The 13,802-nt window shown below is 52.1% G+C and overlaps 4 protein-coding genes across 4 annotated transcripts; 1 reads left to right on the forward strand and 3 right to left on the reverse strand.

Moving 5' to 3' along the window:
• Positions 1–315: 315 nt before the first annotated feature.
• ACHE_31351S (uncharacterized protein) lies at positions 316–687 on the forward strand (the record flags this gene model as incomplete). The annotated part of the gene is made up of 3 exons (XM_043278070.1): positions 316–412; positions 470–526; positions 581–687. The coding sequence occupies 3 exons, from the start codon at positions 316–318 to the stop codon at positions 685–687; spliced, it is 261 nt and encodes an 86-aa protein (XP_043135886.1).
• A 717-nt stretch (positions 688–1,404) lies between these two features.
• ACHE_31352A (uncharacterized protein) lies at positions 1,405–1,644 on the reverse strand (the record flags this gene model as incomplete). Its single annotated transcript, XM_043278071.1, has 1 exon — positions 1,405–1,644. The coding sequence occupies one exon, from the start codon at positions 1,642–1,644 to the stop codon at positions 1,405–1,407; it is 240 nt and encodes a 79-aa protein (XP_043135887.1).
• A 622-nt stretch (positions 1,645–2,266) lies between these two features.
• ACHE_31353A (Mechanosensitive ion channel family) lies at positions 2,267–5,251 on the reverse strand (the record flags this gene model as incomplete). Its single annotated transcript, XM_043278072.1, has 2 exons — positions 2,267–4,507; positions 4,559–5,251. The coding sequence occupies 2 exons, from the start codon at positions 5,249–5,251 to the stop codon at positions 2,267–2,269; spliced, it is 2,934 nt and encodes a 977-aa protein (XP_043135888.1).
• A 1,833-nt stretch (positions 5,252–7,084) lies between these two features.
• Positions 7,085–13,333, reverse strand: RIM15 (protein kinase RIM15; the record flags this gene model as incomplete). The annotated part of the gene is made up of 2 exons (XM_043278073.1): positions 7,085–12,709; positions 12,767–13,333. The coding sequence occupies 2 exons, from the start codon at positions 13,331–13,333 to the stop codon at positions 7,085–7,087; spliced, it is 6,192 nt and encodes a 2,063-aa protein (XP_043135889.1).
• Between the last annotated feature and the right edge of the window lie 469 nt (positions 13,334–13,802).

Below are 13,802 nucleotides of genomic sequence, written 5' to 3' on the forward strand. Positions count from 1 at the left end.
GCCCGTCACGTGCCTCACCGCTCTCGCTTACATAGCGTCATATTGAAGATTGACTGGGTACACCGAGTCCCCCGTAGTATACAGAGAATAGTGAATGTGCAGCGACGTGACGAGTATGAGCTTCCTTTGTTTGGACATAAATTTTATTCGTCTGCGCCAGAATTCTTCGCACTGCTCTCTGTCCATCTTCCATACTATCAACAAGTGTCCTCTGTCGAAAGTGAATGATCTTCTACAATATCAGTCTTCTTTCCTTGAGTGAGCAATCCAAAACAATGCTGGCACCTTCAGCAGGCCTCCCTAAACACTTGATCCATGATGGACGAGTTTCGCGATGAGTGCAAGTTAGCCTGGCGAAGTTTGGGACTAAATGGAAATTCAGCCATGGAAGAGAATGCGATTGACCTTAAAGGTAACTAACGCAACCCAATCTGGTTAAAAATTCACTGTTCCAAGCTGATCCAAAAAGTCCCGGAAGGTCGCCAGGATTTCATTAATCTAACCCTGCGTCAGATCAAACCGGAAGGTAAATACACCCGCCTCCCGGTTGGCAATGCATGGGCTAAGCATACTTGAAAAGACCAGCTAGAATTCTTTCGTGAGATTAGTTACGCTATTGTCTGCCGACCAGATGCGTATTGCCAACAAGCTGATACAGTTGTTGCACACCGACGGCTTCAACATTGAAAGAGTGATCCCTCTACTGGCTGTTCTGCTTTTTGGTAAAGAGGACAAGTTGATATGAGTTAAAGCTCAGAATGCGATCAATACAACCCGCTTAAGGCGCCCTCTTCAAGTCCAGAATTTTTCTAAACTCGAGGGCTTTGTTGGGCGGCTTTCTGAAAGAAGGATTGCTCGCAGAACCATGTCGCGAGCCACTTCGTATACGAAAGACTCTGCACATATCATCAGAACTACAGAAAGAGCAGTGATACCTACGTGGCACCATACCCAACCATTGTAGGTCCATCGGGAATAGGCAAGAGTTTTGTCGTGAAACAACTCTCTGTCAGTCATCGTCAATATGTTAATCTACATCAACTTGTCGGAGAGAACAGCAGGATGGTATTCGAAGATATCAATTGTCGCGAATATCATCGACACCTTTCTCAAAGGGGACATCGACGCCTGCACTCCTTGGAAAAATGTTATCGCTGAAGAGATGAAGAACCGGGCCGAGGAATATGACAGGCTCAGAGATCTAGGACAAAGGAACATTGTATTCCAATTACTTTCCCCGCCCGCTGACGGAGATGACCCCAAGCGTTATAAACAAATACCCGATCAGCTTTACCAAAGAGGCGTACAGGCGGGCAGCAGCTCTCTTCTTCCCGGAAAACTTCCTGGGTGTGGACATCGGCATCCCCGTTATGCTCGACGACGGCAACTACAGCCTCATCTTGATTAGGTGTAGAGTTGGACCGATGGATCGTTGATTGACCCGGTGAAAACGGAAGCGGAGAGTTCGGCGTACACTGGAGTAGAATACCTCGACGATTTCAACCCGAGCTTTGGCTTGATGATGAGTCTGTTTGAGAAGGATTCACGCAGCAAAGGATTCGCCGTGTGTGGCAACAAGCGACGGAGGACAAAAAGCAAGTACATGTCTGATGGTGCATCGGAGATGGTGGTCGGCTTGTCCATTGGGGTGGACTCCAGCCTATACCCGTCTGTCTGTGTGGAGACGGATGAAGAAGCGCCAGTGACAAAGAAGGAGATCTTTCAGTCTCCGCATGATTCGGGACAGTAAATCTCAGTTGTCTCGGTTCGAAGTTTTGGCGCAGGCGGCGCAAGTCACGAATTATGAACTCAAGTGGAAGAAATAGGCGGTGGATCGGGATTGACGGAGTTCAGATTCATCATAATAGTAATGAGAATAGGTTTTTCGGTGTCAATTGAAATGGAATAATATGAAGCCAGACATGATTATCTACATCTCTAGTGTCAGAACATCACAAGCCTTGGAATGACAGAGATGCCTCAATGTCGACTAGCAATGTGTCTTTGATTGATAGCTCAAGGGAAACAGATCTTGCTTGGGAGCAGAAATCGCTGTATACGATGTTATAGAACAAAATAAACTCATTATCTACATCTAGTTTCACAGAACATCATTGCTATGTCATGTCCATATCCACATCAATCGACATCACATCCACCTCTTCCACTCATGATTATTCGGTCTATGTATATGCATGTCCGTATGTACCAATCAACATCGAGATGAACGAAACAAAACCCCAAATCTCAAACATCAAGGCAAGTGTCAGCTCTTCTCATCCTCAACACGAGCCTGCTGCGCACGCCCCTCCTCCAAATCCTCCTGCTCCCGACTAGCACTACTCTTCCTCCTAAAGAACCCCCTTCGATGCAACGACGACGACAGACTCAGATTCCCATGACTCTCATTCGACGGTCTCCCATCGCCATGCGACGGAATGCTAAGGTTCGTGTTCGACCCACCAGCTGGAGTCCCCGCGCCGCCGCGCCGAGAACTCTTCCTCGACGACTCGCTGCGTCGCCGCTCGGATTCTTCTTCTTCTTCTTCCTCGCGGATTTCTTGGATCCGACGCTCGGCTGTCTCGCGGTTGGTTTCGCGGACGATGTCCACGTCTACCCGCGGGTTCGTCCGGCGGTCTTCGAAGACGTCGCCTAATATGTCGCCGGAGGCCATTTCGGACATGCCAAGGGAGAAGTCGACATGTTTGCGGGAGGCGATGGAGTCGCCACGGGCGCGGGCCGCAGCTGTGTTCATGCCCTTGCGCAAGATGGAGGGGTGGCGGGCGGCGGTGGCGGAGGAACTACCGGCGCTGCCGGGCGGGTTGCTGGTGTTGTCTGTGCCGACTGCGGGGGTTGGCCTGAGCGTATCGTTGTTGTTACCGTTGTCATTGTCATTGTAGCTAGGTGGAGGTTGCGAAGGGGGAGCGCCGTGCCAGTTGACGTGGACGGGGAAGCCGACGTGGGCACCCTGGAGGTTCATGCGCGAGCCCTCGATGCCGATCTCCTGGAGGGCAATCATGAGCATGCAGATGAACTTGTTGCGGCGTTGGAGGCGCAAGCCCTCGTTCTGCCAGTTGGATTTGTAGAAAAAGACGACGTTCAGTGTGATGCTGAAGTTGTCGGTGACCTCGCGCATTTCGGTGAGCACGTTGGGCTGGAATTCACGGCTTTCACTGCGGACGAACTCGACGAGGCGTTGGCGGAGGCCGTCGATTTGTTCGAGAGTGGTCCCGTATTTGATGATGATAGGGATGGCTTCGGCTAGGGCACCAGAGCGGCGTTGGTTGAGGATGAAGAGGCCGTTGAGGTACGAGTTGGGCGCTTGTACGATGTGGCCTTGCATCTTTTTGAATTCGGTGTAGAGGAGTGAGATCTGCTTAACGAAGTAATCGTCGCCCAGACCTGCGTCTCCTGAGTTACCGTACACGGTGACGCGGTCGCCAACATCGAACGGGTGCTTCACGAAGACGAAAATGACCGATTGCAGAAATTCCTGCGCCGTCGCGGAGAACAGCCAGGACAAGGCGAGGACACTGGAACCAGCGGAGGTGAGAACACCAGCAGCCGACGTAGAAATCAAGGTCACAAAGACAATCAGCGAGATGACCACAACGAAGAACTCCAACACGTTGTCCAGACGAGAAACCACCGAGTCAAGATCCTTCAGTGAGGCTGTGATGGACTTGCGCTCGCGGCCAGTCTCCACACACGCTGCCTCCAGCTCTTCCATGGAGATATCGCCGTTCATGTCGCGGTCAAACATGGCAAACGCCGCGTCTGCTTCCTCATTGTTGTCAAACGCCTCCTTCAAATCACCAGAAAAGACAACGTCGAATCCGTCGCGCGCAAAGGTCCGATACAGTCGGCGGGCCAACACCTGGCAGCCCGAGGTGGTGCGCAGAAGGGTCAGGACGACGGTGTGCGGATGGGTGCTGTTGGTCGCCTTCTTACCGGTAAAGTCGGCCGCCACAGCTCCTGCGACATCACCGACCTTCTGCATTGCACCCTTGGCCACACCCTTGGCCACACGCTGGGCACGTCCGGCGTAGCGCATGGGAGTGCGATAACCGGTTCGATCGCCCTGGGAAGGACCCCTTTCCTCAAAGTCGGCGTCCAGCTGGGTGATCTTCTCGCGGGAGTAGGAGTAGAGCTTCGTCAAGCTGCCAATCTGGAACTTGTTGATTTCAATGCGGTCCGAGTACGTACGGAGATGGAAACTCATGGCGATCAACTGGATGAGGAACTTTTCAATCAGGTTCAGGATGGTCCAGACGAAGAAGGAAATGATGAGTTTGTTGACAGTGTTCTCCCAACCGCGCGTACGCCCGTCATGGTCGACATGGTGGTTCTTCATGGTGGGTAAGAACGAGATTTCCACGCCCAACCACCAGAAGAAGATGGTCGCATGGAGTTCGAGTTGCTTGGCCAGGTCGCGCCATTTCTTCGCATTGTTGGTGAAGATACTAGCCAAGATGCCAATGGGAATGGGGAGCGTTTTGGCAACAATCTGTTCAATTAGCTGGGTTCATTTTCATCTGGATGGGGAATGGAGACGTACCCTTCCTGCCCACAGAGTCAGCCAGACGATTTCCAACCAAACCGAGAACCACAGTAACTCGACGCCTCCAACATTGGCATTGGGGAAGGCCAATGCACCGACCAGCAGGGGAATCAGCAAAAGCAGGACCACGGGGACAATATAGGTGAAGTAACGGATAATAAAGCTGGACTGATGGATCTTCTTGATGAAGAGAGCAAGCCTCGTGTTGGGGTTTTCTGGAGGGTTGTAGACAGCGGCCTTCTCGTGCAACGGGTTAGTCGCCTCGTCAAACTCATCGACGTTCTCCGAGCGACGAGACCGGCTCAGCGCAGCGGAACTGGCAGACTTTTGATCCTTGTCGTGGTCATCCCGGGTGGATGCGGAGGCCACCCGTTCGGCCTCGAGCAGCGCCAGATCATCCTCCAGCCGCAACGACTGCTCCCGGTTTGCAGACGGCGAGCGCAAGGCCAACAAATCACGGTCCAATTCGGTATCAACTCTCAAGTGGCTGGGATCGCTAGGACCCGGCTCCGCGTAGTGGTGGCCATTGTCGGAGGGGGAGATGGCATCATCATCATCATCATCATCATCATTGTCGTGAATATAGTCACTCTGGGCGTCCTTTTCCTTCTCGCCTTTTTTGTCGTCTCTCTTGTCGTCCTTATCGTCGTGATATTTGGGCTCCGGGGTCTCCTCCACGGGGGTCGGCATACTGGCGCCAGGCCAGAGATAGTCGGGAATTAGAGTAGCAAGGTATTAAAAATGGGTTGTAAAAAATATAAAGGGAACTAGTCCAGACGGCGATATTAGCAAGAATTCCCGGTTCAATGGGCGAACCCCATGATAATAAATGAAGGTGAAAAAGCTCCGACGACGCACGAGCCGATCAGGGGTACTATATTAACACGGGACACGCAGAGACTGATATTTCCCCATAGACAGAGAAAGTGCGGACCCAAGAGGAGATTATTTTTATGCTGACTCGGGACGGGTAGCGTAAGGGTTATTACCTGAGACAGTGCAGATTATCGAGTAGATTATCGAGATTAACGAGTAGCCGAGCTGCGCTGTGCTGTAGCTGTACAAGTAGTGGAGACACTAGCACTGCATCGGATATTGGTGAATGAGATGAGATGAACGAGGGTAATAATAGTAAATATAGAAAGATAGTAATAAGAAAGACCAGCAATCAGGAGAGGAATGGAAGAAAAGAGACAGAAATGAAGCTAGAAATGGAGAGAGAAATGAAGAGAAATGAAAAAGACAAGAAAGGCAAAAAACTGGAGCAAGCACGGCGATGGCAAAAGCCGCGGATTGACTCTTGCCGATCTCGCACGTACTCTAAGGTCTGGTCAGATCGTGCTGATATCGATCGATCGCTTACTATTACTACTTCCATATCTTTATCTCTACACCTGTCTACTGCCACTACTTCTACTACAACTCTGTACTGTATATCGAGAGAACTGGTAAACATGATGGATACTCCATTTACACTGTTGTCTTAAAATAGCCTCGGCACGTAAATTACCGTATCGCCTCTGGTGGGTAAGTGTAATCCAGTGGGTCACCCGTCAAAGTGCGAGACGGTGGCTCATTCTGCGTGCTCTGATTGGACGTTATCACTGATAGCCGATTCTAGAAGAGTTGCAGACCGCATTGTGGGGACAATATGTAACGGCATTACGCACCCCAAGCTGGCCAGATGCTTCTATGGCGGGCCAGAGTTGTGAACACACACTTGTATACTATTAAGTGTATACTATCGAGTACAAGTATCTACGGACAAGTATATGCATAGTGTATCTACTAATAGGATGAGCAGAACTGCATGAAAAGCAATTCTACTATACAAGTACTGATATCACGACAGTCCTGACATCATGCCCATTGACTTTGCCGGAGATCTACCGACCAATCACACCTCTTCCGGATTGCTGTTGGAGATCAACCGTTCTATTCGATGGTCGCCCCTGTATGGGTCCTTGGCTACTCTGTTGGACGCCACAATATGCCCCTGTTCTGCGTACCATCTTAAGCGACCCAGTTGTATAGTACGGCTAGTGTACGGATACTTACAAGTAGACAAAGTACAAGCCCTAGTTCCGGGAAATCGTCTTGCATAAATTTGCATAAAACATACTTGTACATACTGTAGAATAAATCATAACTCATTTGTACAGCTCGTGAAATATACACAGAAGGTATCACCCGACTTTCTTTTTTTTTTCTTTTCCTTTTTTCTCCACGGTAACATAAGTATCCCGTACATACACACAATCTTGATTCGAAATGATGAGAGATCTGAAGAAATTCGGTTGAACAGATGAAATAAAATAAATGAACGAACATGCCAGTCTGGCGAGATAACCCCAAACACCCGCTTAGAATAACAGTATGCAGAATGGAACTGGAAAAGGAAAAACAAACGACAGACTGGAGAGTATCACTGAAGTAAATGCGAATAACCCGGACACCGTAATGAAAATAAGAAAAAGAAAAAAAAAAGAAAAAACTCCGAATCAACAATTCTAGTCTATCTCGCTAAGGTTTGCGAGGTGTCACTGGGTCCGGATTGAGTGTAGGCGTATGCAGCGGTCGAGGCGTCGCGTCTGAATCAGGGGTCTGACTCAATCCCTCCATCTCTGACTCTGCCTCGGGTGCTTCCGTCGTCTTAATAATCGGTGTGTCAGGCACAGCCATAGAAGCATTCAAGTCATCCTCATCCTGCTCGAACACGATAGGAGGCGTTATCTGACCTTGTCGGTTGATTAAAGTCCCCGATCGACTTCTTTGCGTAAGGGAGTCGATTTCGGTGCTCTGCTCAGAAAGCGACTGCCGTCGAGATCTCGCCTCTGGTGATGGGCTATGTCGTGGACTGACTTCGCCGTCTTCCGAAATGCGAAGCTGGTTCAGCTCGCTTTCCAATTCTTTCTCTTCGTCAAAGGGTTCCTCGTCGATTTCACAGACCTCGTCAGAACCCCGACTCTGGCTTCTCCGCAATGACTCCCGCTCCTTCTGGAGTAGCTCTTCGCTGCCACTAACAACACTGCCCCGGCTGTTCGTTCGCATCATCTCGATTCCCAATTTGGAGCCAGGTCGATTGCCCCTGCCCTGCGGGCTGCGCGTCCGAGATGGAGTGTTTCCAAGCTCCTCGTCCTCATCGTCCCCAGACTCTGCGCATTCGTACCGCTTATTCTCCAACGACTTCCGCTTCGCTTGGATGGACTCGCTGGATCGCTGCTTCCGAGGCGTGACAGTACCCGACCCACTCATGACACCCGGGGCCGACGTAGAGTGGAGCAAATGTGGCACCGGCGCAGTGTGTGATGGTGATTGGGGATCAGTAGACGCATCATCGGAAATCCCTAGACCACCTTGGGTCTGAGTCCATTCGTCGGCTTGGCGACTGATGATAACAGGAACATCGTCAGTTTTAACAGACTCCGTATCACCATAGCTGCTAATAGAGTCTTCGCGGCTTGACCCTTGATATGAACTTGGAGGCACATGGGCAAATCCAGAAGACGTGGTCGAACTTGGACTGTCTTCACGGTAATGAGCAAGATGGCGGGGAGGAACAGTCGGCAACGACAACGGTTGAGAAGGGTTGTAATCCTTAGGCGGAGGCTTCCATTGACAGAACTGGCAGAGCGCTTCGGTAAGCTTGGGCAGAGTAGGAGGCTTTTCGATCAGCGAATCGAAGTGGTGCGTTTCTGGCAAGTCCTTGAGATAGCCGGTGACAGCAATGATTGGGGTATGGCGATTAGCACTTCGCGTCTCGCGGACCATGCGCGCAAAGTCCGCCCCATTCAGCTGAGGCAGTTTGTACTCTGTCATGATGATATCGAATTGCACTTCACTAAGAGCGTAGCTCGTAGCCTCCGCACCGTTCCTTGCGGTAATCGTTCGACAACGAAGCTTTTCGAACAATCGTTCCATGACGATTCTGGAAACAGGGTGGTCCTCGCAAATGAGCACATCCAACGGACGGAAGAAGGGACCGTCGAGAAGATTGATCTGAGAAAGACGGCGGGAGCTTTGGCGACGTCGCTGAACCTTAAGTAGCGCTTTGTGGGGGTTCTCATTGTCCGACGACGATGGAGACGCGTCGAATAACTGGCTCCGGCGTTTAGTGTGACCTGCAACGTAGGACTCTTTCGCAAGAGACGAGGACAATTCACTTCCATCCTGTGAGCCCACAGTCTGAGATCTTGCCCGGGTGGAAACTCGATTCTGACGCGGCGGGGCGGATGGCGTCTTGTCAGGGGAGTGCGTCCCCATTCGACCAGACTTGATGGGTGACGACCCTGTCGATGGCATTGCACTTCCTGTTGCAAATGTCCCACTCGACTGTTGCGAATTAGCAGACGAGGAACCCGATGTCTTCCTACGCTCATGATTGTTCTGGCCTGTGCTAAACTGAACAAAAAGTGGCGAGGAGGGTTGCGACGGACGGCTGGGCGACGAGTTGGCTTGGCTCATGTTGGACGGAGAAGACGGTCGGTTGCCCTTATTTTGCGACATAGTCCGCTGCAATTGCATCGGTAATGGACTTCCTTCCAGAGAAGGCGCAGTCGCAGTCGCAGTCGCAGACGGGGATTGTGGAGTTGCCTGCGGCTGTTGTGCTGGTATGGGCTGTTGCGGCTGCTGTTGCGGCTGCTGTTGCTGAGTCGGTGGCGGCGTTGGCCCTTCAGATTGAGGTTGACCCGGGGCGCCCGAGGTGGATTGACGTTGTTGAGCCTGCAATGCTAGTTTTTTGATCTGGTCCTTATTGGCCTTCTCGAGCATTGGAAGATTCCTGTAAGAGAAGGTACCAAAGTCATCACCGGCAACAGGCTCGCTCAGTCTCCTGCCACGCGAGTCACGCGAGTCACGAACATGTGGTGGAATGGACAAAGGCATCAAGGGCCGTTTCGTCGAATTGACCTGGGTACGAACCTTGGAAAGTGCATCATGCGGGCGATCTGGATAGGGTCCGGTAGTCAGCGGTTGTTGCGGCGAAGCTCCATCGTCTTGCTCGTCCGCGAACGGTTGTTGGTCTGTCGCCCCACGCGCATCAAAATAGTCCGTGTCTTCGGGATTTTCGACGTTGGGGACAAATTGAGCTTTATCTTCCAGAAGAGTATCCCAATTCACATCAGAGAACCAAGGATGACTGCGAATCTCGGATCCACCGTTCGGGAACTTCTCATCGACATTGGCGCCAAGTCGCTCTCGAGGATTGAGCGTCATGAGCTTATTCACTAGATCGATAGACTCAGGGGTTGCTAATTCATTGAGCTCTTCGGGCCAGTTGATTCGTCGGTGAAGGATATTGTCGAATACTTCATCCGGAGTGGCAGCGTTGAACGGTGGGTATCCAAAAAGGAATTCAAACATGATACATCCCAACGACCACCAATCACTCATCTCATCCTGACCAAGTCCATTGATAGTTTCCGGTGCAAGATAGTCAGGAGTACCCACGAAACGTCTGTTCTGGTCCTCCGGATCAAAGAGCGCCATGAGTGGCGGCATCATCGACTGCTGTGGTGGTGTGCCATAAGACGTCTGGTTGCTGGCAGTTGGCTGCAAGGGATGCAGATATGGAGAGTCACTAGCTTCACTTTGGCCCTCGTCCTCCGTCAGATTGCTAGAGAATCGACCCGGCAACGGGGCTGGGCTAATAACTTCGCCGCTCTCATTGAGAGAAAACCCTCGAAAGATATTATGCAGGTTGTCGCTTCCTACACTGTCACTGCGATAGCCAGACTCTCGTCGCGAGCCTTGTCGACTGAGACCACCCTGGCTAAGACTGAAGTATGACGGCTGGGTCATGCTACTCGCGGCATCGTTGGGGGTGATCAAGGGCGTGGAACCTGGCGAATTACCACCTTGGAAATCGAACGACGCAGACCGCGACGAAGTCATCGAGGTCGCACGAGGGAAGGATTCTTGTCTAAGAGGATCGGGTGATGGCTCATTCTCATTCAGGGTCTTCAAAAGACGTTTTTGACGACCAACGAGACCCATACGAGACAATCCAAAGTCGGTCAGTTTGAGGTGGCCAGTCTGGTCGATAAGTAGATTGTCTGGTTTGAGGTCACGGTGGACTATTCCTCTTCCATGCAGGTGTTCAACCCCCAGAACCACTTCAGCGATGTATTTCTTTGCCCAGTCTTCGGGAAGACCCCCCAAGACCTTCACAAGAGAAGCACAATCACCCCCGTTGAGGTACTCCATTACGAGATAGAGGTAGTCTTTGCTGGAGAAAGTCCAGTAAAGTTTTGCAACAAAGTCACTCTCCCCTTGCCACATCATGATCGCCCGTTCAGCCTTGACATTGGTGGTCTGGTTCTTGGCAATCATATCGGCCTTTTTAAGTACTTTGATGGCAAAGTATTCGCCGGTCGTTTTCTTTTTGGACAGGTACACGCTGCCAAAAGCGCCTTTGCTGATAGGTTTGATGATCTCAAAATCCTTAATCGACGGAGGAGCAGGACGCGGCTGATGCTGGGTCATCCGGGGCGAGACAGGCGGCTTCGCGACATCTGAAGACGCCGTGGACGATTGGCGCCGGTGATGGTGGGTATGGTGATGAAGATGGTGGGCATGATGAACTGCAATTTCACTTGCATTCGTAGATGGCGAGGCCATGGGAGACGGTAGGCTTTCAGCGCCACTCGACATACGTGGCTTGGGCATCCGCAACGGAGAACGAGGCCCAGCACTCCTGCCAGGAGACGGTTGCCGCTTGGGGGAGTTAGCAAGGCCCGGGAGCACCAAGCTCTTGCGTTTGCGTTCAAGGCTTCGATCGGACGACGGGGACTCGGTTCGCATAGCTCCTGGAATAGCCGATGACAAAGCGCTACTATCACTCATCTCGCCAGCATCGGTGTCGGTCAGCGAAAGGCCACGTCGAGACGTTTGCGAGGTACTCAGACCAGCCACACTCTTGTGTGAACGTGGCGTGGGACACTCCATCGGACTGTTCGGGCCGGTAGACACAGCAGCAGATGATGTCCTCCCCTCTGGTGGTGGCACCTGGAACGTATCAGGCGCATTGCGAATAGACTCCGTCAACGCTGATGTCGTGGGATGACGGGGTGATGGCATGGCAGGTGGTTCTGGGTTAGGCTTTGATATCAGCTCAAGAGGGGGTTCCCTCTCCTCCTCTTCCTGTTGCGGAGGAGCTTCATCTTCTGAACAGGAAGAATCGCTCAGTTGACCGGCAGCAATGCGCTCGGCCTTGCTGAGGGCTGCTGCGATGCATTCCTCGACCAGGACTGTGTATTCAATGCGGATTCGCTCAGCATATTCGACAATTTTGCGGTGGCGAATAACCGCATCCACCTTGGCTTTGCAGACCTGCTCTGTGTCCATCGACAAAGCCGCCAAGCCCTGCTCTTGTTCCAAGGTGTTGGTACTCGGAGACTGCCACTGGATAACTTGAGAAATACGCGACTCGGACTGGGGCGACAGGGTTCGAAAGTCGTCCGGGGTATCGGTACGGGTTTCTTTGATGATTGGCATGTTGATCTCCATGGCCGTGTCACACAAATCAAGGACGAGCTCCACGATACGGGCCAGTGGCCGTCGCACAGCGAATGAGCGGCCCCGAGTATGCCCCGCACTCGACATAGAATGTTCTCTTGACTGGGGAGGTGTCGCAGGAGCGGAACTGGAACCGGACGTGAGTCCTGACGACGGCGCGGAACTCGCCGGCGAAGGTCCAATAGGCAGGCCCTTGTACTCTGCTTGGGGAGTTACGACGGCAGCGGGAGGAATGGTAGGAGCAAGGGTTGGAGGAATTGAGTTGCCGTCGCCAGTCAAAGGCCGACTCTGTTGGGCTTCAAGCGCATCCAGCACTCTGACGATAGCATGGCGATGCTCATTAAGGTTCTCCTGAGCGATTTGGACATCCATCTCGGACCGATGCTCTTGCAAACAAAGATCCGAGTGCTTCTCAAACCACCAAGGCGTGATTTGACGTTCACAGATGCGGCATAAGACGGGTTCCGGTGCTGGATGTTTGGAGGGATCGGGTTCATTCGCCGCTGCCTCCGCGAGGGTCGTCAAGTAGTGTGCCAACACTTCTGCACCAACACCCAAGGACTCCACCAAGAGCGGGGGGAGGTCGATTGTCACTTCTCTCGGCTGAGTGAAGGGTCGCAACATCCACATAACCTAGAGCCAGTGTTGTAAGTTATCTTGAGCGTAGAAGGACTGAAGAATGGCACCTACATGGCCCACATGGCTGGATCCATCAGTTGTACGATCGAAGACCATAATACCTTGCGCCTCCATGTCAAGAATGCCATGGGGATACTCTTCCTCGGTTTTCTCCGGGACTTCTCCTCCTTCACTAGCCCCCGTCTGTCCTTCCTCTAACGGCCGTGACTCTGGGGTATACCTCAGAAGGGAGTCGGGACCCATTGGCACCGCAAAGCGAATGAAACGGCTGCGCGAATCATCCACCTTCAAGGATTCAATGGCATCCTGAAACACATCTTTATTCCCGAGCAGAAAATCCGCGATCATGCGGCCTTCAACGGACTCGGGAGCGGTCCCCACGACCTGTTTCCATGATGGACTGACCCATTTGATCCGACCATCGAGATCCAAGTCGACAATAACATTCAAAGTCTGCTCCGCCGCCTCCTTCAAATCTTCACGCTCTTCCCGCATATTTTCGCTGATCGAACGGCTCATTGGTGGGAATTTCGGGTCAATACTCCGGGCCTCCTGCCGCAAGGCAGTAACGGCCGGAGGAGCAAGGAACTGGGAATTCGGTGTGCCATTGCCCGCCATGCTGAATAAACAACACGAGGACGGTTGGAAATAAATTCCTCCCCGGCTAGAACGGGGGGCGGAGGGTTCTGGTAGGATAGCTGCAACAAAACGAACGAATCGAAGTTTCGATACCGGACGGACCGTCTGCCGGGCAGAACGGGGTTGGCCCTGGAGAGGGATTTGGGATATTATGAATTCATCCGTAGCAAGCGGCTAGTTGGCCATGGCGAAGTCGTAGCACCGAAGAGGGCGAGGGAGCATAGAATGGAAGGGAGGGATGGCAGGGAGAGTCAGGAACCCAAGATGACCTCACACTTGTCGGGTAGAGGTCAGCCAGTCGCTCAATCAAGACACGCCCTCCCAACAGGAACGGCGGGATTTCGAGGCGAAGCAGTATTCGGCAATCTGAGAGGACGCTAATCGAAGATCCCTGTAGGAGGGAGAAAGTCGAATAACAGAGAAAAAGAAAAAAAAAAAAGGAGGGAAA

The sequence above is a fragment of the Aspergillus chevalieri genome, chromosome 3 (genome assembly GCF_016861735.1).
Source record: "Aspergillus chevalieri M1 DNA, chromosome 3, nearly complete sequence".
NCBI lineage: Eukaryota > Fungi > Ascomycota > Eurotiomycetes > Eurotiales > Aspergillaceae > Aspergillus > Aspergillus chevalieri.